This window comes from Suillus bovinus, assembly GCF_016758785.1.
Source record: "Suillus bovinus strain UH-Sbo-P2 chromosome Unknown EDB93scaffold_15, whole genome shotgun sequence".
In the NCBI taxonomy this organism is placed as follows: Eukaryota; Fungi; Basidiomycota; class Agaricomycetes; order Boletales; family Suillaceae; genus Suillus; species Suillus bovinus.
In genome coordinates, this window is record NW_024542071.1 from 194431 (window position 1) to 217935 (window position 23505).

A 23505-nucleotide genomic window follows, 5' to 3' on the forward strand; every position below is an offset into this window, starting at 1 on the left:
TTTAATAATGGAATATTTCGTTTCACAATCTGCATCGCACTAACACACGAAAGGACAATCATATCCAAAGATAAGTTATTGTAGTAAGGGAAGTCTAGCTTGGGTGCCGCCAGACTTTCACAGTCCCATCTGCGCTGCCTGTAATCATCTCCCCAGGGTCTATTGGGTGATGCTCCGTCCAAGTGATCACCTTGTCATGAACTTTTGGCGGAGGATTGGGTTGCAAAACGGTAGCCTAGAAACAAACGTAAGTGCCGGAATAACATTTGTGAACTTGAATGCTCACATCAACCAAGTCCCAAGCCCAAACGGCACCGTCTTCATCTCCACAAACAACCGTCGCTTCTGCATGTCCAAAGCATGCTCGACAGCGATACGACGTGTGATTGTGGCCGGTGAAGGCATTAAGAAGCTTACCGCTGGTCGTATCGAATAGCCTGACGTGCGAATCAAGCGTAGATATGAGAAGCGTGGTACCATCGGATGAGGGGATAGCCGAGGTGACCGGGTCTGTAAGGCATGGTCAACATGTGTCTAACAAATATCCACAGCACTTACGTCCTATGAAGTCTGAACGTAGTTCGCCTTTACGAAGATCATATGTTCGGACATGTCCATCTACAGAGCCTGCAATTATCGTGGTTGCATCCACGTTTAAGGTCTGCACGGCGTCACGAGCTTCTTCGAGCACTTGGATTGGCGCACGCGCTGGTGCCCTGCCGAGAACAATTTGGTATTACCCCTGGGTCCAAACGATTCCATACTTACCGCAAGTCCCATAATCTTACTGTGGAATCATACGAGCCTATGATAAAGCATGGTGAACACTGTTATTTGCACATTGAGTGAAAGGTATCATCTCACCACTCGCCAGCACAGTCGCATCTGCATTAAGCTCCACAACATTCACCTTGCCCATATGGCCTGCCAATCTACGCGTCGTCACACCCGCCGTCACATCCCATACGAAGACAGAGCGGTCCCCTCCAGAAGACGCAAACTTTGCATTGTCATGACTCCTACGCAATATACGGTCTTATTCGTCAACTTCAATGGAGTCCAAGAAACTGCGGATGTGACTGACACAGATATGGAAAGGACCTCGTATCCGTGGGCCTCAAACTTTTTGATCTCGGTACCAAGCTCTGGATTCCAGAGACGTATCGTACGATCCTGTCCTCCACTTAGAACATACTTTGCAGTGCCTTTGGCATACCGAACAACATGGACAGGTCCTCGGTGATTCGAGAGTGTTTTATGGAGCGTTCGAGCAAGTGCTTGTGGTCCTCGTGAAGGAGCCATTGGAAACCCTCGAATTTAGGGACGCCAAGTGCGGTCACGGCCGCCACATGTTGGCACAACATTGCCCCAGATTTGGAAGTTCCTCGGATCTGCTCGGCCTATGAATTGCCGGCGGGCCAATGCATATGCCTCTTACACACTGGCATTTCTCCTCCGTTCTACTGCCATGTCCAAGCACCGATTGTCCCCAGTGCCTCTGCCGCCTGCGAAGAGGCTACATCATACTCGAATCTCGTCGCAGGAGCATCGGCTTATCACAACATTTGACAATGCGCTCTATGATGAACTCATTTTGTTTATCTTCTCGTTCCTGAACTGCAGAGATCTATGTGCCATGCACAGGACGAACAGAAACTGTTCGAGGCTCGCGAGTGACAACCAGGTATATATTTGATTAATTGGGCAACAAGAGAATGAATGTTGAACACACTCGGATCGCCCACTGCTCTGGTTATGCTTGTAGCTCTGGAAAACCCTGTTTATCAGAGAGTTTGGTAAAACACGGCTGAGGGGAGGCAAGGGGTTTTATGGTCTGACTGATGGAAGATTAGTGAAACCACTTCCCTTGAGAGCTTCTACATCCATGTCGTCAGCTGATGACACTCTGGACTGGAAGTGGATGCACCGCATCAGCTCGAACTGGAGGAATGGTATATCTTACAGTTACTATCGATATTCTTTCACTCTCTCATATGCATTTCCAAGGACGTTGTTCTGTCGAGCACTTCACTAACGCTGAGGGAACAACTCTAGCGCCGCCGCCAGCCTTTCCTCGCCAGCACGTTATATTGGCAGGCGGGTTCACCATATCCTCGTCGAATCCCTGTGGATCCTCCTTGCTAGTACGGGACAACAGTGGAATATCGCGGACTCTGCTTTGCAGGTCTACTCTAGCTACATCTGTGGCGGAAATATCTGCTATAGCGCTCGATCAATCTCCACCTTCCTTATCTTCCTCGCATATCATACGCCTGGCTGCTTTCCTGACGACCGGAGAATTCAATATATTCGAACATGATCACTCTTCCTTGTCCTCAGCCACCACTCCAAAGCAAACCTACGTTCCTTCGTCCCTGCACCGCGCTTCTCCGGTGACGCATGCAGCCTATAATCACCCGTTGCTCGTCACGTTGTCGCACTCATTTACACTCATGATATACGACCTGAGCAATGATTCTATCACACACACTCAAACACTCACGTCTTTCACTAGTCATCCCCCCACATCACTCGTACTGTCCACCATACCCTCAACAGCGTCATACAAACTTGTCATGGCCTACGCTATTCCCGTTTACCCTGCCCATTGGAGTGTGGGTGCTACAGAGCTTATTATATCTCCTTTGGGCATTTTACCACGTAAACGGACATTCGCTACGTCCTCCAGCGAGTCATCACCACAGGGGGCCTTTGAAGTAAGCGTCACCAGGTCTACCCGTGCTTTTGACATCCCGCAAGGGTGGATAGACGAGCACAAACTTCAGCTTATGCGTGACCAATGGGGCCGTAAAGTGAAACAAGTAGCGGATATACAAACGGATGGGAAATGGGTCGTTTTAGCCCCTGGAGATGTGACAGATATCTCTCCGGTATCCCATGGGTCCTCAGAAGGAACAGTGCCTCAACAGGGACATCTACAGCCACTCCCATACATCTCACCTCCGAGCCACACATCGAGCCACCTTCAATTATACCGCCTTCATGTACCCCCGATCTCAAGTTCATCGGTCCATACACCGAAATTGATGTTTGTCCGGACTCTGCACGGGCCTGTGGGCTCTGTTTCTACGCTTTCTCTTGCGGATGGGCGTTGTGTCAGCTTGAGTGCAAACGGAGCAATTTGGGTGTGGGACCTTGAAGGCGGAGATGGGATTGAAATAGCCGGGCCTGCCAAAGGCAGCTTTGCAGGAACAAATAGTGGAAGTACATGTGGTACCGTTGCATTTGACGAGCGAAGAATCGTCAGTGCTAGTGTACGGGGTATTGAAGAACGACGGTTTGATATCTAATTGAATAGTAGAATTTTGTATCTTTATTATTTTACTAGTGCTCGAGTTGCAACGTTGAAATTAAATGCATGTACCCTTTCCTAGGCTACAGGTCTGGGAAAATAAATGACCGTCGACTCATAAAAAATAATGTCTTGTCACTTGGTCAGACCGCTGCCCGCGCATAACCGTTACACCAAAAGGTGGAATACTGAAAGCTCAACTCTCAGTATCGGCGACGAGTTCATTAAATTGTTCGGCGATTGACAGAGGTTGTCTATGTCACTGCGCAATTTGCCAGTGGAAGAACCATCGGCTTGCTTGCCGATATAAATCACAATGCACGCTTGGACTGTACTAGTAGGCGTCTCAGTAGTGTTGAGCGCCGTAACCTCATGATACCACCAAGTTGGAACGATGCAGATCGTGAAGTAATCTTTGTGTGCTGTAATTGTGACCAAACGGAGACGATGTTTCATCATATATAAAAAGTAGGAAATGGCCGGTCTGTTGTTGGGACTCCCCAGACTTGCCCCAGACTCTCCCCAGCATCATATATAAATAGTAGGAAATGGCTGATTTTTGAGTCGGACATCAGGGGTGTTTGGTCGGCAAGCTCCGTACGACAGGGGCTTACATAATATGGTGAGGAGCCGCAGGCAACTTCTCGGCACTTGCCGGACAACTTCTAGGAGGCTAACCAAATCCCGGTGATCAACTTTACGAATTCCCCTTGGCATGAGGTTTTGCAATCTACCTGAATTCCGTGGCCCAGGCTACTACTTAAGTAGTAGCTATCCACACCTTGCTTGGCGTAGAGCCGAGATTGAATATTGACGCCGTACCATAACCATGGTCGCCTGCATCCCTTCGGTGGGCACCCGAGTAATAAGCCTACGAATCCGGGTCCTTCTCGATCTCGGTTAGCTTGTAATAGAACACGTTCGGCCAAGCCCAAGCGCGGGTATTACCAACTGGGCCGGCTTCACCTCGATGTTGGGCCTCGTGTTCATCTTGGAGGTACCGTTGAAAACTTGAACCATCATCCCGCAAACTTGAAAGAGTGAGCAATCCATAATAACCTGACATACGAGATCTCAATCTCAACCAGGTTATTACAGGCATGTCACTTTTGACTGAAACATCTTTGGTTCACTGCAGAGCGATGGCTTCTGTCGCTGTTGTCACTACCAAACAATTGGATGCTGTCCTTTGTACGATGAAGCTTGCAACCTCTCTCTCATTAGAGATGGAGATCAACGAAGCTCGGATTGCCTTGCAGAGAGATGCAGAAGAGTTATCGAACATAGACTCCGTGGTTGACAGCCTACAGGCTGAGATCGAGGCAATACACGTTCGCATGGCTGTTCAGCAAGTGAAGCGGCGCGCTGTAGAAATTCGCATCCTGGAAAACAAAGCTCGCATCAGTCCTGCGAGGTTCCTTCCTACAGAAATTCTCCAGCAGATATTCAAATCCTGCCTTCCTGACGATCGATATGTCATTCCCCACATACTGTCCGCCCCGCTGTTACTTTGCCAAATTTGTCGCCGCTGGAGGGACATTGCATTGGCAACACCAGAACTCTGGTCTTCTATTGATGTTCATGACTGGGGCGTCTGGACTGCAAACTTCTACACGGCGATGGTGGACCGTTGGCTTGCAGCGGCACGTAATCGTCCGTTGGCTGTCAGTGTGGTGTGCCTGCAGAAGTGGGATTGGTTTCGCCAGTATGATCCAACACAGTCAGGGCTTTTCCGCCTACTTACATCACACTCGGCCCAAATTCGCGATCTTCATATACAGGCCAGCCGCGGCTATATTGATGCATTCATTGCCAGCGGTTCCTACGCTGTAAAACACATCTTAATATCCGTCATGCCAACGTCGTTCCTTGTGAACTCTGGACATCCTCTTGCCCTTTGCACGTCGAATGTCACACACGTCGCCCTTTGTGGAAAGGAGGCACTCATCAACCTTATTCCAAGTGCCACATTTCCTCAGATCACCCACCTTACACTCGACAGACCAGGGGCAGAACTCGACTTCATGAAAATTCTCCTTGACTTCCCAGCGTTGCTTGAGCTGAAAATCAAGCTTTCTTTACACCGCGAAAACTTGGAGATAGTTAATCCTTCCCCTAATGCGATGTCCCTCATCAAGCATCAGGCCTTGGAGAAACTGAGTATATACCTGTCAGAGGACGCGGTTCAGTTTGGGAATGTGACACCCCTAGCTCGCATCTTTGATTCATTGTCTCTGCCATCTTTCGGGGAGTTGGCCTTTGTTGCTCTTGGCCCCAGCCGGGAGGCCACCATTGACGAATGGCTTCCTGATTCGGTGAAGGTGTTGTTCAGTGGGTCATCATGTTCGGCCAAACGCCTTCTTTACCGCAATTTCAAACACCCTCTGGACATGATTAGCTGCCGTGAACAGCTTAGGATACTGGCCATTGACTTGAGGGTTGATAACGCTGGATTCGGCTGTCATTGGTATGACATTGCATCCTAGCACACTTAGCTTCACACATTTCATGTGCACATATCACTAGGTATTAGACTGGTAGATTTCTATTGATAGGGACAACCCAGCGAATACAACGAGTGGAGTTGAGATATTATGATTGACCTCTAGGTCTAAGAATGTCTGTCTGCCCACACCGTGCTACAAAAGAATAACAGGGCACCCCGACAGCATTTACTTGTGCGATCCAATAACACCGAGTACGAACAAGCGCCTGCTGACAGCATCCGCACCCTCGGGCATGATCTCTGTCATGTCTATCCACCACTTGAGCTGGGCCCTTAGCTCATCTGCGGAATTCGTTGCGCTGAACATAGGCCTATCAAAGAACACAGATATCAGGGAAAAGCTATTTATAAGATGGAATACCTACATTCCACGCTCTTGCAAGGCTTCCCTCAACTCTGGAAGGGTGAGATCACGTCCATATGCCTCTTGTTTGAGCATCTTGTCGTCAGACGCAATGTTCTGAAGGTGGTGGTTGAGACGCCACCGAAGTAGTTGAAGTGGCCCCCAAGCGGGAATACCGATGAGTCTACAACAGTTCTTATACAGGTTTGAAAATAGATTTTGAGAGAGTACGCACCCGCACAGTGCCCCTGGATTTTTCAGATTAAGAGTTGGAATGAAGCCAGAGTTTTCGCTTTCTTTCCGCAAAAGATCGAATACTTGCCAATTCCCTGAGAGGGCCAACTGTTGATTGTTGCGTGCCTTCCCACTGATACGATCTCGTTGACCTGGAAGAACGCACGTGGATGGCAACATTCGAGGGACGTAAAGGGCAATAAAAGGAATGAGTTCCTCCATAACTACAACAACAATAACGAACGGAATGAGCCTAGGTGGGAGTTTGAGAAAAATCAAGATAGATGGACGGATGTGTACTTCAGTGCATCTTGCTGGAATGTTCTGATGAAACGCGACTCCGCTCTGGATAACGCGGCACCGCCTGTAGCTATGCGTGAACGAATTGCTGCTGCCTGTTTACGGTGGGTGTTTATGGCTTTTAACCCTCTGAAATAGAATTTCTGGAAGAGTAAAAAAAAAATTAGGGGAGCAAGCGCCGATGAGGTTAAACACAGACAAGGAGTTCGAAAGCCTGATGAGTAAAGCGCTTGATGGTACCGGCATCATGTGGAGGTGGTCGAAGGACTCCCTGGGCAGTTGCATCTGCTATGTCTTGTTTCGCTAGTTCGATCGCAGACGGAACAGAATCAGGTGTACTTGATACTGGAGAAGGACGAAATGCTGGAAATGAGGGGTGTGCTTGCTTTAAGGATGTCGGTTGAGGCCTTGGTGTCGCGCTTGATGGTGAAGGTCTTTTCAATGGGCCAGGCTTGAGCTCCACACGGTGCTTGCGAGGTGATACGGCAGAAGGTGGTAGATTTGAGGTATGACTAGACTTGTCATTGGAGGAAGAAGTGGAAGTAGATGCAAACCGTGCTGAAACTTTCCGTCCAACTCTTGTATTGTGATACAGCTGTAATCTACCAGAAGCAAGACGTTGGCCCGAAAGTACCAAGTGTAGTTGCCGTGGTTGGATGCTGGAAGTGAACGTCATGTCAGTATGCTGACGAACGGTTTGGAATGCACAAACCTGTTCACCGCAACATTCTTTCCAGTAAAGCGAAGCATACAATGAGAAGCAACCCTGGCAGATTTGTGTAGAATGGTCAAAGGATGGTTCTGCTTTGATGTGTAAAACTCATTTAGGTCACAGAGTCACACCATCATCAGTCACACTGGACAATTTCCCCTAAGTATTGATGAAGGGTTGAACATTCAATATCCAACACCAACATTCATCGTCTGAGTACAATAGATATTTAGCCCTGATTAGTCCATTGTTTATAGCTGTCCCCTCCCCCATCCCCTGATATATCTCTGTCCACGCGCAGCACACACCTCGCCCCACCTTTTAGTTGTAAACCCTCACTCCCAAGCAGACACACTGCGTTTACACTGCAGAGTGAACAAGCTCCACTGCGCGCTCGCAAACCTCATTAATCCCCCACCGCTCACCCGAACCATGTTTCAAGTCTAGAATGTCACCCACCTCATCGCACGCCTGTAGCACGATATCGATGTCCTCCTTTGTGTGTGATGCACTAGCGCAGAACCGTGCACGACCCTTTTCCAACGCAGTGGCGGGGTACCCTACGACAACGACAACGATCGGTATGCTCCGCGCACGCATCAGACGTGCGAACATCATACATTTTCCCGGATTATAGATGAGCAGGGGAACAATTGGGCTGAAGGGATGACCAGAAATGATGAAACCGAGTTTTTTTAGGCCAGCGTGCAGATAACGGCAATTGAAGGCAAGACGCTGGATACGCATCCGAGCTTCGGATCCGTCTGCGAGGGATGGATGAAGGTTGATCCATGCCGGCAGCATGCTTGCAGGCACCATTCGTCGGAACTCATCCGCACTGTCCTTTAGAGCCGTAACTGAGCTAGCAAGGTTGCGGTCGTTTTGAAACTTGGACGGCTGTGGTGTTGGAATAACGCCCATGATGCTCGTAACCGATGTAATAATTTGTGCGAGCACCGGGGGCGCCATTGCTTCTGCGTACGGACATGAGTGACCGTGCAGTCGGAGAGCGTCAATAAGGGTTTTCGACCCTGCGATATATCCGCCGGCAGCACCAAAAGATTTGGTAAACGTTCCCATCAAGACATCGATTGAGCCAGAATGGATGTTAAAATAGTCCGTCACACCACGTCCATGGGGACCGACCGCACCGATTGAATGTGCTTCATCAACGAAGAGGTAGAACTTGAATAAAACATCAACATTATAATCCCAAATGGCAACTGCAGTACGAACCTTGTACTTCTGCTTCAGTTCGACAATCCTAAGCAGGTTCACGAGCGTACCCTCCATAGAGTACAACCCCTCCACGATAACCAGGATCTTCCTCCAAGGACGATGCGTCTTGGGCTGGCCCTGACTTATCACTTCACGCAGAACGGACTCGAGACTCGACATATCATTATGCTTAAACATCCGGATGTGCGCACAACTCTGGCGCGCACCGACGCGAATACTAGTGTGGTTAAGTTCGTCGGAAATAATCAAGGACTTCTTTCCCACCAACGCAGGGATGAAAGTGGAGTTAGTGGCAAAACCCACAGAACTGATTAATGCGTCTTCTGTCCCCAGAAAACGTGCAATGAGGGCTTCAGCAGACACATGAAGCTCGCTACTCCCGCTCTCAAGACGCGTGCCGCAGGTGGAGATGCCATAACGATGGATACTTTCTCCGACTGCGTCTGAGCAGCCTCCTCGGGCCTGGGAGAAGCCGAGGTAGTTATACGATGAGATATTCAAGGCGCGTGTCTTGGTGCCGGTGTAGATTTGAGTAAGGTTATAATCAGTGGAATAACGGTCGAGGATCAGAATGGTGCGGCCGGGGACACCTGAAACAGGCTGGGAACAGCAGTCACCCACACGACGTTGAAGCCGGCGAGTGTAGAACGAATCAAAATCCGAATTCAACGGTGCATATCCCTGTACATGGCATCAACTGAATTACATAGATGTGATAATCGAGATGGCACTTACATTGTGGGGCATAAGGTGGGTGAACTGAGATTTAGAAAAACACTTTCCGAAGAAGTCACGGGCATGACCAAAACAGATGACCATGAGGTAGCTTATGTAGGTGGTGAGGAGAACATAGTACGGAGGTTCCTCGATTGGGTACTCCCGGAAAGGTCTGGTGTAGTCATGCTTAGAGACACAGCGATAGGCCTCATTCGTGCAGTGACCAAACTCCGTGTGAACGGTAGTGAAAACTTTGGAGGTGGGTGGTGTAAGCGGGCTCACGAGACAGTTGGTCGTATCATCCTTGTTAAGGATGGCGTCTTCAGAAGATGAGACAGAGGAAGGGAAAGATCGTGTAGAAGTTGATGATGCAGAGGAGTTGCTCTGACTCTGAGCACGGGTGTCTGCTTGTTGAACTGCAGAAAGGTAGGACATCGCCCTCGACATTAATGGCAACCTACTACGTGATTTTGTCTCCTTGAAGATAGACGGAGAAGGGGTAGACGGATTCAAAGCGATAGGAGATGGCATTTTCTTGCCTGTCCAATAAATAATCCTCGAGTTGTGGACGATGAGGCGATGAAGGAGCAAAACTAGGATGCTATGGTAACCTGTTCAACTCATAAGACACATGCCAACTCCAAAGAACAACAAAGTTGGCGCGATTGATAAGCCTGGCAGAGTGGTTAATGATGAGGGGTTTCATATGATTCACAATGACGGGGGAAGGATCGTCCCTGTTCAGAAGTTCACACTTCTTCGATGCCACGGCTTTTTGAATTCAGCTGCCACGTGGTCATGATATGAAAAATAGTCACATCACCATGATTCAACACCCGCGCTGCGGAAGATGGCGGGTCAGGCCCAGGAAACAATATAGGCACCTATATAGTGGCCGTGCTCGAGACGAGAACCGTTCTCTAACGAGCTCTTAGCATTGATCGAGACTGGAGTTGGGGTTCCCTATCATCAGCCACCATGAATGAATGAAGCTAATTGTTTTTCCCGTAGAGATCGAGCTAGACCGTACAATGGGAAGGCTCACAGAGTCACAACGGATGTATCCAGGGTTATACCTTTATACGAGTGGTGCAATGTTCATATATGAACACGAGGTTCATGCCAAAATGAATGGTTCTGGAACATGAGTGATTGAATTCATAGAAGTGACGGGGCAGAATTATTTATGAGCAATTGTTCCGGTTATGCCGGCAGAGTGGCAGAATCGCCACTTCTACCGCCTGGCGAGTGTTACGAGGCTTGTACGACGATGTATCACTAGGATTAAGCATATCCACATCCCACTATGATCAACTGCCATGAACAGCAGATTTCAGTGCAAGACCTTGGTCAACATGCTCCAATCATAAACTTGGCCTTCCAACACTTCGTTCAAATCGGTCAACCATCACTCGTTCCGTGGCTCTTTCTCGTGCTCCAGTAGGGTAAATGCATCAAGTGATATGTATTCAGGACCTACAAGATCATTGTCGATGTTACCATTGTTACGAGTCTGAGGTGCGAGTGGTGGTGCCCACGCAAGATTTGGCTTCTAGGTCGTCAATTACACCAATATCAATGCCCGGATAGTAAGCACTGTCAACAAATTAGCTTTCCATTAACCTCGGCCTTCTGAACATTACATGGCCCACCACCCCTGCAATGACAATGGTTGAGGTGTGACTGATTCGTCCCTCTGGGTATGAGGGAAGAGTGTGTTATGGTATGGAATTGTCGTACGAGGACCGTGCGAAAGAGGAGTACCGCTACGATACTGGTGTATACAGCATGTGCCATGTACGACATGCTGACACAGCCACAACCACTTGAAGTTCTTGTTTCAAGTACAAGCTCTGCTCTATATTCAGCTATGTCAGTAGACCCTGAGTTGGAGATGGGGGCGGATGCAACGCCCACTGCTCCAAAAGTCACTCAAACTCCCTCAAACCTTGGACCTAGCACCCAAGATCGTATCCAAACCCTTACAGACTTCCACACTCGTCTTCAGTCCGTCCGACATATACCTTCGTTATTATTGAGGCATCCATCTGGATCTTCACTATCTCATGAATCCGAATTCGCATCTTCATTTGACCCAGCCGATCACGACTTTGCAGCTCCATTCCACACGACCCCGACACCAGACTTCCGCTCCCTAAAAATCATAGCCGATGCCCTGCGTACTGAGAAAATACAAGAGGCGCTAAGGGTTTCCCGCGAGAGCGAACACGCAGATAAAAGCGACCTTGGCTTGTTCCAGAGAAATAGTCGCAAACGAAAGTAAGCACCATTATTTCCATGTGACGGCCGTACGTTATATAATGATGATATCACTAGGCGACCACTTTCGCCAGTCGGCTCCCCTCAGCCTTACATACCGCCGCCACCGCGTACTTCATCATTATTCCCACCTACTGAAGACGAGATTCCGTGCTTGCGTGCCGAGGGACTAGTAGAATATATTCGAGAATTCAATCGAGGTGACATAAAGTTACTTCCTAGCCCAGGGACTAGTGAAACCTTTCGTCCGAAATGTAGGCTATGCCTATGGTCCAGAACACGCTCGCCACAACCTGACCTATCAATGAATCCTAATGCTCTGCGACCAAAGTTGACTAGCCCCGCGATCTTGCGATTTACGATCGAAGACGTACTCACGGCTTACGTCTCCCTTGCGTTCAACTGCTTGGAGGACCCACTTCTTGTCGAAAGTGTAACCGTCTTTGGTCCTAGAGAGATGGTACGGATCAGTCAACTGTTTTGAAATTTGGTCTTCTGATTGTGGCTACAATGTACTTGCCACTTTTGAATAGAAGCTGCCTCATATGCAATCCGATTATCTCGCATTCCAAGTACTGTCTCAGCATATCGCAAAAATGGTACAGTCTCACCCACAGGTCCCTCTTCAGACGCTCATTGTAAGACATTGAACCCTTATTTTTTCCATGTGCTGATTGTCTATCAAGCATCTTTTGGTATCTTATCAGGGACTTTTTGTTGATCGGTGTACTAGTTGCGAAAGGATACTCTCGGCCGAGGGGCACGTTCCTCCAGCTGGGCGGTTATGGATTCCTAGAGGTGCTCAGCAAGCTATTGATCTCAATACGAACAAAGCAGATGATCACGACCCCAATCCAGACGCTAGTTCTACCAGGAGTCTAACTGCGGATCATATTGATGGACATTGGGAATCGCGTCATGTCACGTGCATGCACAGCTGATTCAATACCAGGTGCTCGGAGCTTGGGAGATTAGGTATTGGTGACTGATCTATCCATTGCATTATGTGAACTGATTATTGACGTACGTAAAGTCTGCAGTTAACGGGCCTAGGTTTGACCCTGAATCTAATTTGGCCACAACACGCTCTTCTGATTGAATGATGTTATTGGAATAGCGTATGTATACTGCCTTGTTCGCGGTATCTCCAAGACGAATTATCGCCTGCGTTTTTTTTCATTGCGCAGCGCTGACAGCCAGGTTGATGCCAATCTGATGACATTTGATACTGACACTGAATTATTTTGAGTAGGCTCGGCGCTATCACAGATGGAGTATGTAAAATGGCTGAGTCGTCATTGCAGCTATGTATATAGTATGTGCCCTTGCTTTGTGCCTTTCATATGAACTAAGCTGTAAGTGGGGTGACATGTGGCCTGATCACCGTTCCGCAGGACCCGTAGTACGCTGCCTGCATACTAATCGAGATAGATACTCGAGTCAAGCCAGAAAACGAGATTCTTACCAGGGATTTATTCCACACGAATGGAACGCCACTTGTATACACTATCTAACCAACCAGAATCCCATGTAAAACAAATTTCTAGGCACCAAGTTGATTGTCGATCATCTTCATGGTTTTCGTGCTTTCCCCCTGTCAGTCATTGGCCCGTCGTTAAGCTATTGTTCTGGTGAACCCCACTTTCTATTTGATTTTTCAGAGTCTATTGTTCTTGAAAGCTTTCAATGATTTTCATCGGAAAGATAGTGCGAAATCAACAACTCCGCGAGGACAGTTTATGCCATTAAAGGTTTGCCACAGTCATTTGGTAATGGGGGGGGATCGAGGTTGACAATGCGAACTCAGTGAATAAAATTTGACCGTTGACAAGTGCCAAGTGGTTTGTCAGTTATCTTGGGATCGGCGTTGGGCCAGACCCAAAGGGGCCGAAGGCACAAATTCTATTTGGAAATAAACCTGAAAGCGGTATGCTCTTGTTGGAACTTAAAAAGGCAGGAATGGGGTAAACCATTCATTGCTCTATCAACTTTGAAGATGGTGCCAGTGTGTACCATAGGACGAATGAAAGAAATCCATTCTTCTTTTATTCCTAGCTTGGAGTTTATGTAAATTTAGTATAGAGCATAAACACTCGCCTCCTATATATCTCACCTCTTTTGACAATAATTCATATCCAACTCTTTCTGTCCCCGCATCGATCACGTCTGACAGTCCTCAAATATCTTTTTTTTTTGTGCTTTCGTTCCCCATCGCAACTTTGACTGAAGTCAGCCACTCGCCTATATTCACGTCCTTTCTTCCTGGCTACTCCGTCAGCCGCACCAAATCGTACTCTTCCTTCGCTCACCACTCCCGAAACGTTTTAAAACTTAGAATACTTCACTTTTTACCATTAGAACTTGTCTATCGGCATTATTAGGTGAGGTTATCTCATCAACACCCACAGTTTTAAGTCGCTGATCCGAGTAGGAATGGCCACACAATCTATGCCGGCATACGGCATTCAATCAACTCAAGAACTTTCCAGTGGCGAGGTGCATGTCCTCAGCAGTCCGGTAACCGGACATCAAAGCTTTATAGCGCCTCCCGGCGCATACCCGCGCATTCCTTCGTCTTCCATCGGAATTTTGCACGTCTTGGGTTATACCCCCGCCGAAGGAGAACAGAACGTTCCTGTCGTCGTAAATTTTAATTGCACTGCCGACCTCGCCGCCGGATCCTACATTCGTCTCGTTGTCGGTAGACGGGCTGTGGGCACAAAGGTCCGTGAGCTCGGGCCAGCTGGTTACGGGCATTGGCAACTCGAGGCAAACGTTCCTCCGTTTTCTCGCCATAATACTACTTCGCCAAACCTGCCCTTGACAATTCAGGCCTTGGCCGATGATAAGACATTGCTAGACTCTGTTACATTCGGTGAATTCACATACTGGGAATCAGGTATGAATGCCACAGCATCCAAGGATAGTATTCTGAATACCGAGCCTCCAACAGAGCGTGAAAAAAATTCGACCACTATGATGCGAAAGCACACACCTAGTTTCTCCTCAAACAGTTCGGCCCTCACACGGACTGCACCTACCGTTGCTGCTCCACTTCCAGAGTCGTCAGATAGATCAAGGAGACGGTCTAAGCCATACAGCCGTCCTTCAACCCCAGCGTCGTCTTCGGACTCAGAACCCAGCCAGTCACAGGCGCAAAAATCATTGACGCGCCCTCAGCCACAAATGCAGGGTCTTCGGCGCACAAGGCAAGCAATTGATATCTCCGAAGACGGTGCCACTGCAAGCCTCGACATCATGGTCGTCCTCGACAGCTTCTGCTATAACTGGGATGATGTGGAAATGCAAGCTGGCAGGCGCCTTGTTCGCTTCTCACGCATCCGAGATGGCAATAAACTCCTCGTTTCGGCAGAGCGCATCTCACCCGGCGACTATGATGCGAAAGACATCGTCATCTCATGTATTTACCGTGACGAGACTGACTCATGCTGCGTTACGTCCGTTGACATCATCCATCTGCTTCAGAGGCTCGTCGCTGCAGAGTTCGTTGTTGAGGAGAAGAACCGCATTAGACGTAACCTCGAAGGCCTACGGCCTACCACTGTCTCGAAGTCGCGCCCAGGCTTTGAAGGTCTATTCCAGCGCATTATGGATTTCCCAGATCCTAAGCCGCGTAAGATCGAAAAAGATCTCAAGGTCTTTGATTGGAAGTTGCTTCCCCAAGCACTGGATAAGATCATATCTAAATACGTAAGTGGTGTTCTTCCATTCCTACTCCGTATTAGGCGAGACTCACTAAAGGACTTACAGTCCCTGAGCAACTTTGGGCCTATCCCAACGAAGGAAAGCAGCCAGTCAGCTTCCTATCAGACGCCCGCACAGCGGACCCACATCCAGCCGAAAGTGGAGTTCGTTCCGTCGTTCGGCGACGGCGTTCATTTCGAGGGATTGCACAGGCCCCAGTCTCATCTCTCACCATTTTCTCAAGCCCAATCGCCTCAGCTAGAGTCACCCATCGACGATTCCCTGTTCTACCATATGCCAGAAGACCATCTCCAGTCAGTGTACGTGGGCCCAGACGTAGTTCCCAGATATTATCCAGGCCACGAACCTTACTTTGTCCCGAGTATGGATCCTTCGCATTATCCCGTAGACCCGTCTGTGGCACTTGCAAGTGCCCCGTCACCTATGTCACCGCTTAGCGCTTACCCCCACAATCCGCCTTGGGACTTGCAAAGTCGGGACAATATCACAATGCCTTCAAGTGTACCTGCCGACCATCAACAGCGTGCTGCCTTTGATTTCATTCCCTCCCAGGAACCCTTCGACATGTACTCCATCCCCCAATATGCCATGAACACCTACGACTCGTTCGAATTCCAGACATTACGAGAGCACAGTATGAATCCTTCGTTGGCTAGTCAGGTCGCATGATCATTCATTGTACTCATCTGTGCTATACATTATCCTTGCGTCATCATTTATCTGCTCTATCCTATCTTTATTTTTCTTGTGCCCTCTGTTGTATTATCACTCTTTTCGTCTCTGGAGAGCCACGCTCTGATATTCGTATGGCCCATTGTAGTTAGCGTTATACCTCTCCTAATGTACTGTATCGACATGTAATCCATTGGGGTATCAATGTAAATGTATTCAACAGGAAGAGTATCAGTCAGTGAAAACGAATGGCAGCAGGAATCAAACAAGTTCGACACAGAGAATCCAGGAATGAGATACTGAAAGTAGGAAACTAAGATATACAACAGCTAAACCGATATCAACCTCGACGATTGCGCGTAAGGCTACCGAATCGTGATGATAAGCGGCCTTTGATAGAATTCACACTGCCTATAGTCGACATTGCCACAGAGGCGCCAGAGTGTGAGTGTGTTGGGCCTGTGTTTCCGACTGTGATCAATGAATCCCGTAGAGAGCCAGCATCACTTGGAGTGTCTCGCCAGCCAGTCAACACTCCGTTAATACCGTGACGAGCAACGTGTGCGGCGTGCAGCTGCAACGGGGTGCGCTTGACGCCTTCATGATGGTGGGAGACTGGGGGACGCGATGATAGGGGTGAATTTGGTGGAGGACTCATGGATGAGCCACCAACCGAAAGAGGGAATCCAAAGGATGGTCGTCCTGATGAGGTCGACGGCGACCGTGGATGGGATTGATTGTCATACAACGAGTTTTGGTCGTGAGCCCGTACTGAGACGGCAGACGACTGTGGGATATGTTGGAAACCGTTTTCTGCGGCTATACGCTGAATTTCTTCGACGAAGTTTTTTCTGAAGAGCTCTTCCAAGGTTTGATGGAACCGCAACATCTCTTGTGGACAGATCTGACCATGTAATTTCAAGCAACTGTCTGTCACCCGCACCTATATCGCTGGTAAACAAATTGGGCAACGTTTCGACAGTGATCCTCAAACACACCTGATCATCTATCGCGACTCTGAGACGATGGATCATTTCCACCCTATCAGGGTGCCTGGCAGAGTACGCAGGATCAAAGAATACTTCACGATAAGCCGGAAGTCCATCCGCAGGCGGGTCAACGGCTCCATTGAGGCTCATAGAAAGAGCATTTGTCGAAAAGACCTGGGCAGTTTTTGCAAGAGCAGCATACCGCAGATGGAATGAGGCTAGTTCCCTCGACTTTTGTTCGACCTCATGGAGAGCATTTTCGACAGGCGATATTTCGGCTACTTCCCATTCTGTAATGTCCGATCTCCGAAGGACAGTTGGAAAAGCTTGTTCGGTAGTAAAGGACGTTTTCTCCAGCCAGATCTCCTCATTACCATCACGATCGAACTTTGTTGTTTGCTTAGTAGAGCTAAAGACGTTGATGGCACTGTCCGGAATGGTTAGTTGCGTACAGCTCGTTGAAACGAAGGAACTGACCTGTGTTCGTAATAATTACGAATGGCCAGTGGGACATCGGGACTGGTGAAAATGGGAAGGGTCCGGTCCGGCTCGGGAGTCACAGCAGTACATTGGATGTACTGATCATTTCCAAATCGCTGATCTGCTGTAGGATCGCTCTTTAGCAACTGAGCGCCCGGGTGTTTGTTAAGCAGCCGCTCGCAGAAGGTGCCGAATTTCTCCCATTCATATCCACGGTACTGCATGTAAAATTTTCAGTAAATATATCCATGCCAGGTTGTGACTGACGTACAATGAATTGTTTACCCCTCAAGGCGTCAGGGAAGTCTCCATAAAATACCACTCGGAAATAGTCTGAGTAGTAACGCTGGTCTGTGATGATATGCTCGAACAATGCAGCCTGATGACGTAAGATTTCTGCCAGCCGCGCACTACAAATATGATTAGAATCAATCAATAGACAGCGAAGCTTCGCAGGTACATACTAGTTAAATGTGACCTCGGCGTGTTGCTTTGCCAGCTCTTTACAGATTTCGATTGCGCTCTCATATGCTTTGCCTTTGCCTACACAGTACTGAGGATACAATTGAAAGCATAGAAGCTATGCGGTAGACTCACCCAAGTAATCCAAAATTAATAAGCATAAGGTCTCCTTCCGATGGAAATGAGATTGTTGAGGCAGCCCAAGATCCTCCATAGGTCCAACGAACGAGTAGAGATCCCAATTATGCAAATCAGAATGGAGCTTAAGAGTCAACGCAGCTTCCACATAATTTTGTGATTGTAGGTGGGCCTTCGAACATATCAGTACAGATCAATCCTTAGCAATACGATGACCCACATTGACCAACTGGTGCACGTATTTGATGTACATCTCTTCCCTACCAATGTCGCGAATGAAGTTCATCAGGCGCAGCTGAGAGGAGAAAGTATTTGAGAATCTCGTTTGGGTGCTTAGTGGATATAAAGGTACTCACAGTGGCGATTACACGGTCATCAGCAAACTCCTCGCCCTCAGGCAGTCTGCGAACATTAAGTAGGAGCTTGAGGAAGGCATCTACAGAGTCAAGGAAAGCTGAGACGCGCTCCCTAAGTTGATCGTCGACCTCGGACGACTCAAATAGGTGCCGCAATTGCTCAATAAAGAATACGCGAGAGATGTCATCGCCCTTGGACTGGGACATGAAGAGGGAATCTAGCTTTCTGACCAGTTCCGTCTCGATCTGGTCAAAGTGGCCGTATTGATGATATTCTGAAATGATCATGCCGAACAGGATCCCAACCGCATTGTTTCTTAGCTGGTCGTGATGACTAAGACAGAGGTTTACGATGTACCCGATTAACGAGCTCAGGACCGCTTGGTAGCCCTAGGTATCATTGTCAAGCGTTTGGACATCCAGACCAGATCTAGTATTGGGAAACACGCACCCCTTGAGACACAGAGCTGGATTCTGTCGGTTCCGGCCAGGCGAGAGCCTCCCATAGCCGAAGCAGTATGTCTGCACCTTCACCTCGAATATCGCCTCCCAGACGCCATACGGCACGCCGTTTCTGTATCCCAACGTGAGAACATATAATACAGCATACAACGATACATGCCTGTGGACTGAAATCTTCGATTACAAGTTGCTCAGATGATAAAAGCTTCAGCAACATGAAGAAAGCGTCCTTCCACAGTTCCGTCTTGAACTGATGCGATGCTGACGGCGGGGGTATGAAAATCCGCTTTAGAAGCGTGGCAACAGGATCCATCATCTTGATCAACACCTTGTGCGTCAGGATGTTCACATTCAGCCAGTTGCTTGGGAAGGCATCATTCTCTAGTATAGATGTTGCAACCTTGAAAAACTGCGTCAGCAGACTGGCGAAGTTTTCCTTCCCTTCAATGTCATAACTAGATTCCAAAAAGTTGTAGATGTGCTTCGTGGGAGCCGAGAGCACAAGGGAAAGGAGGACTATGGCTGTCTCGCCCAAGCCAGGGTTGAAGAGTAAATTGTCTTCGTGCGTCAGCGATGTGGTGGTAGCATTGCGGGGAGCATTGGGCAACAAAGCCATGAGGGAAAATGGATAAGACTCCGGGAATGTAATAGGTACTGCGGCTGTCGTTGTAGTCGGAGTGCGCGTCCGTTCCACCGCACGGTGATTAGCTGGATTTTGGAACTCGCGGTAAGAGTCGAGAAGCCTGCAAGGTCATGAATACATTATAACTATGCCAGGATATGGAACACATACCTCGGCATGAGCATAAGTATATACTCGATGTTTTCCTGCTCCTGCCTGAACAAATTGCGATTCGCCATGACTGATGACGACACCAACTGCAGCTGCAACTTGTCTAGCATCACCGCAAGAATCGTCACACAAAGCCGGATAGATTCCAGCCAGCTAACCCTTGCTGCCTCACGCACACTATCGGAATCCGCCGTGGCGGTCTGCGTGAACTCATCATAGCGGCCAAAGTGAGGCTTAATCCACATAACGACAGCTTGAACGAGTAATGACCGCGAGTTAGGGTTATCGAACAAGAAACCTTTGACGATCTGCAAGTACATGATCAGCCGCCATATGATAATTTTGCCCTTGCCAGTCGAGACAGCATTGACGAAGTTTGTAGCGACTGTCACAAGCTCGATGGTGGGGATAATCTTGGCAAGTTCTGGAAGGATGGACGTAAAGTGCTGCAATGCAATGGTCTGTGTGCCAATGATAGACGCTGGTGATGTAGTCGCCATCATTTTGTTAACTTCAGTGAGATGGATACGAATTTCTTTCTTGAACATCGTCTCCAGGTGCTCGGCGGTTGCCCCGTCACCCATGCCCAATTCAGTGCTCTTCTGGAGTTCTCGTGCACGCGTGATAAACTTGAAGATATAATGCCAAACTTTAAGTGCTGCGCGTAAAGGCGAGGCTGAGTCATTGCCAGTAGGATTACGGAGCAGACGGTCCATCGAGCGGATCATGTGCGAAGAAGCTGCAGCGCAGTTGAAATGCTGCTCGATATAAACATCTAAGACGGGCTGGAAATTGCTGAATCGACGATCTTGCACGATACCGAGGACAGTCACTAGGGCATTGAAGACGAGGTGGTCCATCTCACCGGCCTGGTTTTTCTGCGACTCCATAATACCGAAGAGTGAATCGAATATGTCCCTGAGGAACTTGACGATTTCTCCTTCACCCACGAAGGTAAACTTGCTGAGGACGGTCTGCAGTAGTTCCTTGTCGTTGATTTGCTCCCAGTTGAGCAAGCTCATGAGCACAGGGTTCTGTGTAAACTTCGTAGAACAGAGAGATGACCGTATAATGGCAGTGTCCCTCATGGGCGAAGCTAGCCTCAGCAGGTCTGGCGATACGGAAACTTGTTCAGGGCGCTGTCCGGGGAGTACCCACGGCGAGGACGCCAGGTACATGTCAGGCGTGATTTGCGACAGCTTATCTGCTCGGTACAGTACTAAAGTATGACTCCCGTCTTCCAAAAACGCCCCTTGACCGGGGAACAGTGGTTGGAATGCAAACGCGAACGGCTTATCCGCATTGAGCCCTCGTCCAGAGCGATTCCGGAATGTGAAGAATAGATGCCAGTTGGGAATACCGCGAAGCGGAAGCTGGAGTTTGATAAGCTCTCCGAATGTTGGCTGATTGTTTCGCATGAAGACCATTGAATGGAACTGAGTCACGCTGGGCTCGCCACTACCCAGAGATATGGCATTTTCAATGGTGCGACCCTCCTGATCTCTGACTTCGATCGTCACTTGAGCGTTTTGGGACACTGGGCCGGGACGCGTGAAATTGACCATGCTGAGTCGGGCGGAACCGATGGGGGAGGATGGGAAGTCCCCCGTCCATAACTTGATGTAAAGCTCGTTGCGCACGTCTCCAGGAAATACCACGTCGGGAAATCCAAGCCGGAGGGTCAACGGGATGCCTTGCAGAAGAGACATATTCTCTCTAATGATGGTGGATGAGTCGCCGTGGAATATCTTCACGGAAACAGCAAGCATCTCAGCCCTGGTCGCGACATCAGGACCCAGAACAGAGAATTGATCGTAACGCTTACCTTGGCGACTTCTCGAATTCTTTCACGTTATTTGCGATGATGTCCTGATGTAACATCGAGAAAAGTGCTTCGTTGGTAGGCACAAAGATCGGCATGCTGTACTCCTTCATCGGGCTCACATCTGTACCATCGATCATCATCTTCGTAAGCTGTGATAACTCGAGCACTGCGCAACCAAACGGCCGACGGAAGTTCATCGGGACGTCCGATATCAGAGTCGTACGGGAGGGTGTTAATGGGACATCAGACAGCGATGCTTCAGACGGCCTACGGCCGCCTTCACCAGGTGCACCTGATCCCATAGTATTGTTCATCTTGAGCGCACCGTTCCGCACGATACGACAAACCAGGAATAGCGGGTCCTGTGCATCCGACTGCGCGATATCAGTGAAGAGCGAGCGGATGCGGGCGTTTGGATCACGTGACAGCACCCCATTGTGATTAAGTACGATGCAGCAATCTTCGGTGACAAACCGCGGGAATTCAGAATGCTTGTAAACCGAAAAGAAAAGCTCGGCCGTCTCGCCTGGTGCACAAGGGGTTGCAACGAAAGCGCGGAGGTCGAGGAAGATGTGGTAGAATTTGGCAGCAGTGGGTTTCTCAGGCTGGTATAAACCCAGGGAACCGGCCTGTCGGGAGATGGTTTTGTTTCGGGATACATCAGGGAATGCAGAATGTGCAAGAGTGGGTACGGGTATTGTGGAGAATTCGGAAGGTCCGATAGTAAGCTTGGATGAGTTGTCTATGGGTACATTGATATATGCAAGAGAAGTTTGCATGGCATACATCCGCACAGCGCTGACCCAGCTGCGAGGGTCGATCTCGCCCTCTACATCCACTGTCACAAGCGCACCCCATGTCGGATGGCGAACTATGATATCAAGATCCTGCACCACATTGCCGCTTACCAGACGCGCAACGCAATCCCTCCTCAGACTGACTGTCTCCTCTGCGCTCAATGTTTGCGCAAGTAACTGTCTTCGCCCAAGGTGGAGCGCTTCGATATGCTCACGGACTGTATGGAAGAGTTTGTAATCGCGCCTTGCAAGGTACTGGAACATCATGCTATGCCATTCTCGAAGGGCACTAGCAATCTCGTCGATGATGGGCTGCATCGCGCCAGAGGCTGTATCATCACCTGACTTCAGAGATGGACGTGGAGGAAGGGGCTTCATGTTTTCGGACTCCGGAACAGAGTGTATGCTCGCTGGATATACGACAAGCGCAGCACGAGTGGACTTGGCCTGGTCTGGCGGAGGCCCAAGTTTGAACGATTTCCGTTCATCGTCGTATGTCAATTCTCTAACCTCCCGGTCTCTTTCTCTGTGCTCGCGAGGGGGTTCTGGGCCAGAGTTTGCGCGCTCACGCTTCCATTGTGCAAGGTAGTCTGCACTAGTTACTGACCCGTTGTGGTTCGAGGAGCTGCCTGTAAAGGAAGTGACAAGATCTGGCAGGCGTCCTTCGGCGTCTGAGAGCTCATCACGGACAAAGATATGGGATGCAGGAAATATGCCAATGAACACCTGTTGCGGTTCCTCGGTTTTAACTGGTTTGGCGGTTGAAGATGAAGTTGGATCAGAGGAGGTAGACCAGGTGACTGGTGGAAGGCGGGCAGTGCAGACTACGTAGCTAGATGTCATCAAGCAGTAAGCGCTCCAGACAATATGAGAACTCCGTCATCAGTATAACGCACCCTCTGTACCATATGCCATCCGCTTGATTTCCTCTTGGAGTATACTTTTCGAAGGCGTAGACCTCGTCACCAACTTCGAGGGAGACCACATCCCTGTGTACACCGCTTTCCTCCGTGGAGCCCTCTGTAATAGTCGACATGGGTCGACGACTTGACAGTCTGGTGTCGCGTTTGGAGGGCGATAGTGGGTGGACGGCATAGCCATAGACGATGAGCGGCAAGGGCTCCCAAACGCCCTTGCGCTGTGCGTTTGCAGAGCCCATCT

General features: G+C 49.0%; 9 protein-coding genes across 9 annotated transcripts; 5 read left to right on the top strand and 4 right to left on the bottom strand.

Moving 5' to 3' along the window:
• Positions 1-94: 94 nt before the first annotated feature.
• Positions 95-1302, bottom strand: EDB93DRAFT_1082009 (WD40-repeat-containing domain protein; the record flags this gene model as incomplete). Its single annotated transcript, XM_041445663.1, has 6 exons — positions 95-235; positions 287-510; positions 559-716; positions 769-805; positions 865-1019; positions 1085-1302. The coding sequence occupies 6 exons, from the start codon at positions 1300-1302 to the stop codon at positions 95-97; spliced, it is 933 nt and encodes a 310-aa protein (XP_041309534.1).
• Positions 1303-1322: 20 nt separating this feature from the next.
• EDB93DRAFT_1134121 (uncharacterized protein) lies at positions 1323-3426 on the top strand. The gene is made up of 3 exons (XM_041449059.1): positions 1323-1684; positions 1766-1952; positions 2008-3426. The coding sequence occupies exons 1-3, from the start codon at positions 1403-1405 to the stop codon at positions 3309-3311; spliced, it is 1773 nt and encodes a 590-aa protein (XP_041309535.1). The 5' UTR covers positions 1323-1402; the 3' UTR covers positions 3312-3426.
• Positions 3427-3973: 547 nt separating this feature from the next.
• Positions 3974-5847, top strand: EDB93DRAFT_1134123 (uncharacterized protein). The gene is made up of 2 exons (XM_041449060.1): positions 3974-4353; positions 4412-5847. The coding sequence occupies exon 2, from the start codon at positions 4414-4416 to the stop codon at positions 5797-5799; it is 1386 nt and encodes a 461-aa protein (XP_041309536.1). The 5' UTR covers positions 3974-4353; positions 4412-4413; the 3' UTR covers positions 5800-5847.
• EDB93DRAFT_1134125 (uncharacterized protein) lies at positions 5848-7503 on the bottom strand. Its single transcript, XM_041449061.1, has 6 exons — positions 7409-7503; positions 6896-7355; positions 6697-6839; positions 6398-6649; positions 6185-6346; positions 5848-6130 (listed from the first exon to the last, which is right to left on the bottom strand). The coding sequence occupies exons 1-6, from the start codon at positions 7444-7446 to the stop codon at positions 5986-5988; spliced, it is 1200 nt and encodes a 399-aa protein (XP_041309537.1). The 5' UTR covers positions 7447-7503; the 3' UTR covers positions 5848-5985.
• Positions 7504-7554: 51 nt separating this feature from the next.
• Positions 7555-10207, bottom strand: EDB93DRAFT_209137 (pyridoxal phosphate-dependent transferase). The gene is made up of 3 exons (XM_041455710.1): positions 9383-10207; positions 8645-9328; positions 7555-8593 (listed from the first exon to the last, which is right to left on the bottom strand). The coding sequence occupies exons 1-3, from the start codon at positions 9893-9895 to the stop codon at positions 7769-7771; spliced, it is 2022 nt and encodes a 673-aa protein (XP_041309538.1). The 5' UTR covers positions 9896-10207; the 3' UTR covers positions 7555-7768.
• Positions 10208-11258: 1051 nt separating this feature from the next.
• Positions 11259-12585, top strand: EDB93DRAFT_1081894 (uncharacterized protein; the record flags this gene model as incomplete). Its single annotated transcript, XM_041445658.1, has 4 exons — positions 11259-11644; positions 11702-12104; positions 12178-12282; positions 12331-12585. 4 exons carry the CDS (start codon positions 11259-11261, stop codon positions 12583-12585), a joined length of 1149 nt encoding a protein of 382 aa, XP_041309539.1.
• A 244-nt stretch (positions 12586-12829) lies between these two features.
• Positions 12830-13281, top strand: EDB93DRAFT_209220 (uncharacterized protein). Its single transcript, XM_041455711.1, has one exon. The coding sequence runs from the start codon at positions 12951-12953 to the stop codon at positions 13176-13178; it is 228 nt and encodes a 75-aa protein (XP_041309540.1). The 5' UTR covers positions 12830-12950; the 3' UTR covers positions 13179-13281.
• A 684-nt stretch (positions 13282-13965) lies between these two features.
• EDB93DRAFT_209246 (uncharacterized protein) lies at positions 13966-16211 on the top strand. The gene is made up of 3 exons (XM_041455712.1): positions 13966-14543; positions 14598-15355; positions 15416-16211. The coding sequence occupies exons 1-3, from the start codon at positions 14078-14080 to the stop codon at positions 16037-16039; spliced, it is 1848 nt and encodes a 615-aa protein (XP_041309541.1). The 5' UTR covers positions 13966-14077; the 3' UTR covers positions 16040-16211.
• Positions 16212-16382: 171 nt separating this feature from the next.
• Positions 16383-23503, bottom strand: EDB93DRAFT_1239650 (uncharacterized protein; the record flags this gene model as incomplete). Its single annotated transcript, XM_041451665.1, has 13 exons — positions 16383-16985; positions 17041-17458; positions 17509-17729; positions 17783-17921; positions 17976-18054; positions 18109-18283; positions 18332-18406; positions 18468-18857; positions 18919-19041; positions 19090-19672; positions 19723-21498; positions 21548-23176; positions 23241-23503. 13 exons carry the CDS (start codon positions 23501-23503, stop codon positions 16383-16385), a joined length of 6474 nt encoding a protein of 2157 aa, XP_041309542.1.
• Positions 23504-23505: the final 2 nt, after the last annotated feature.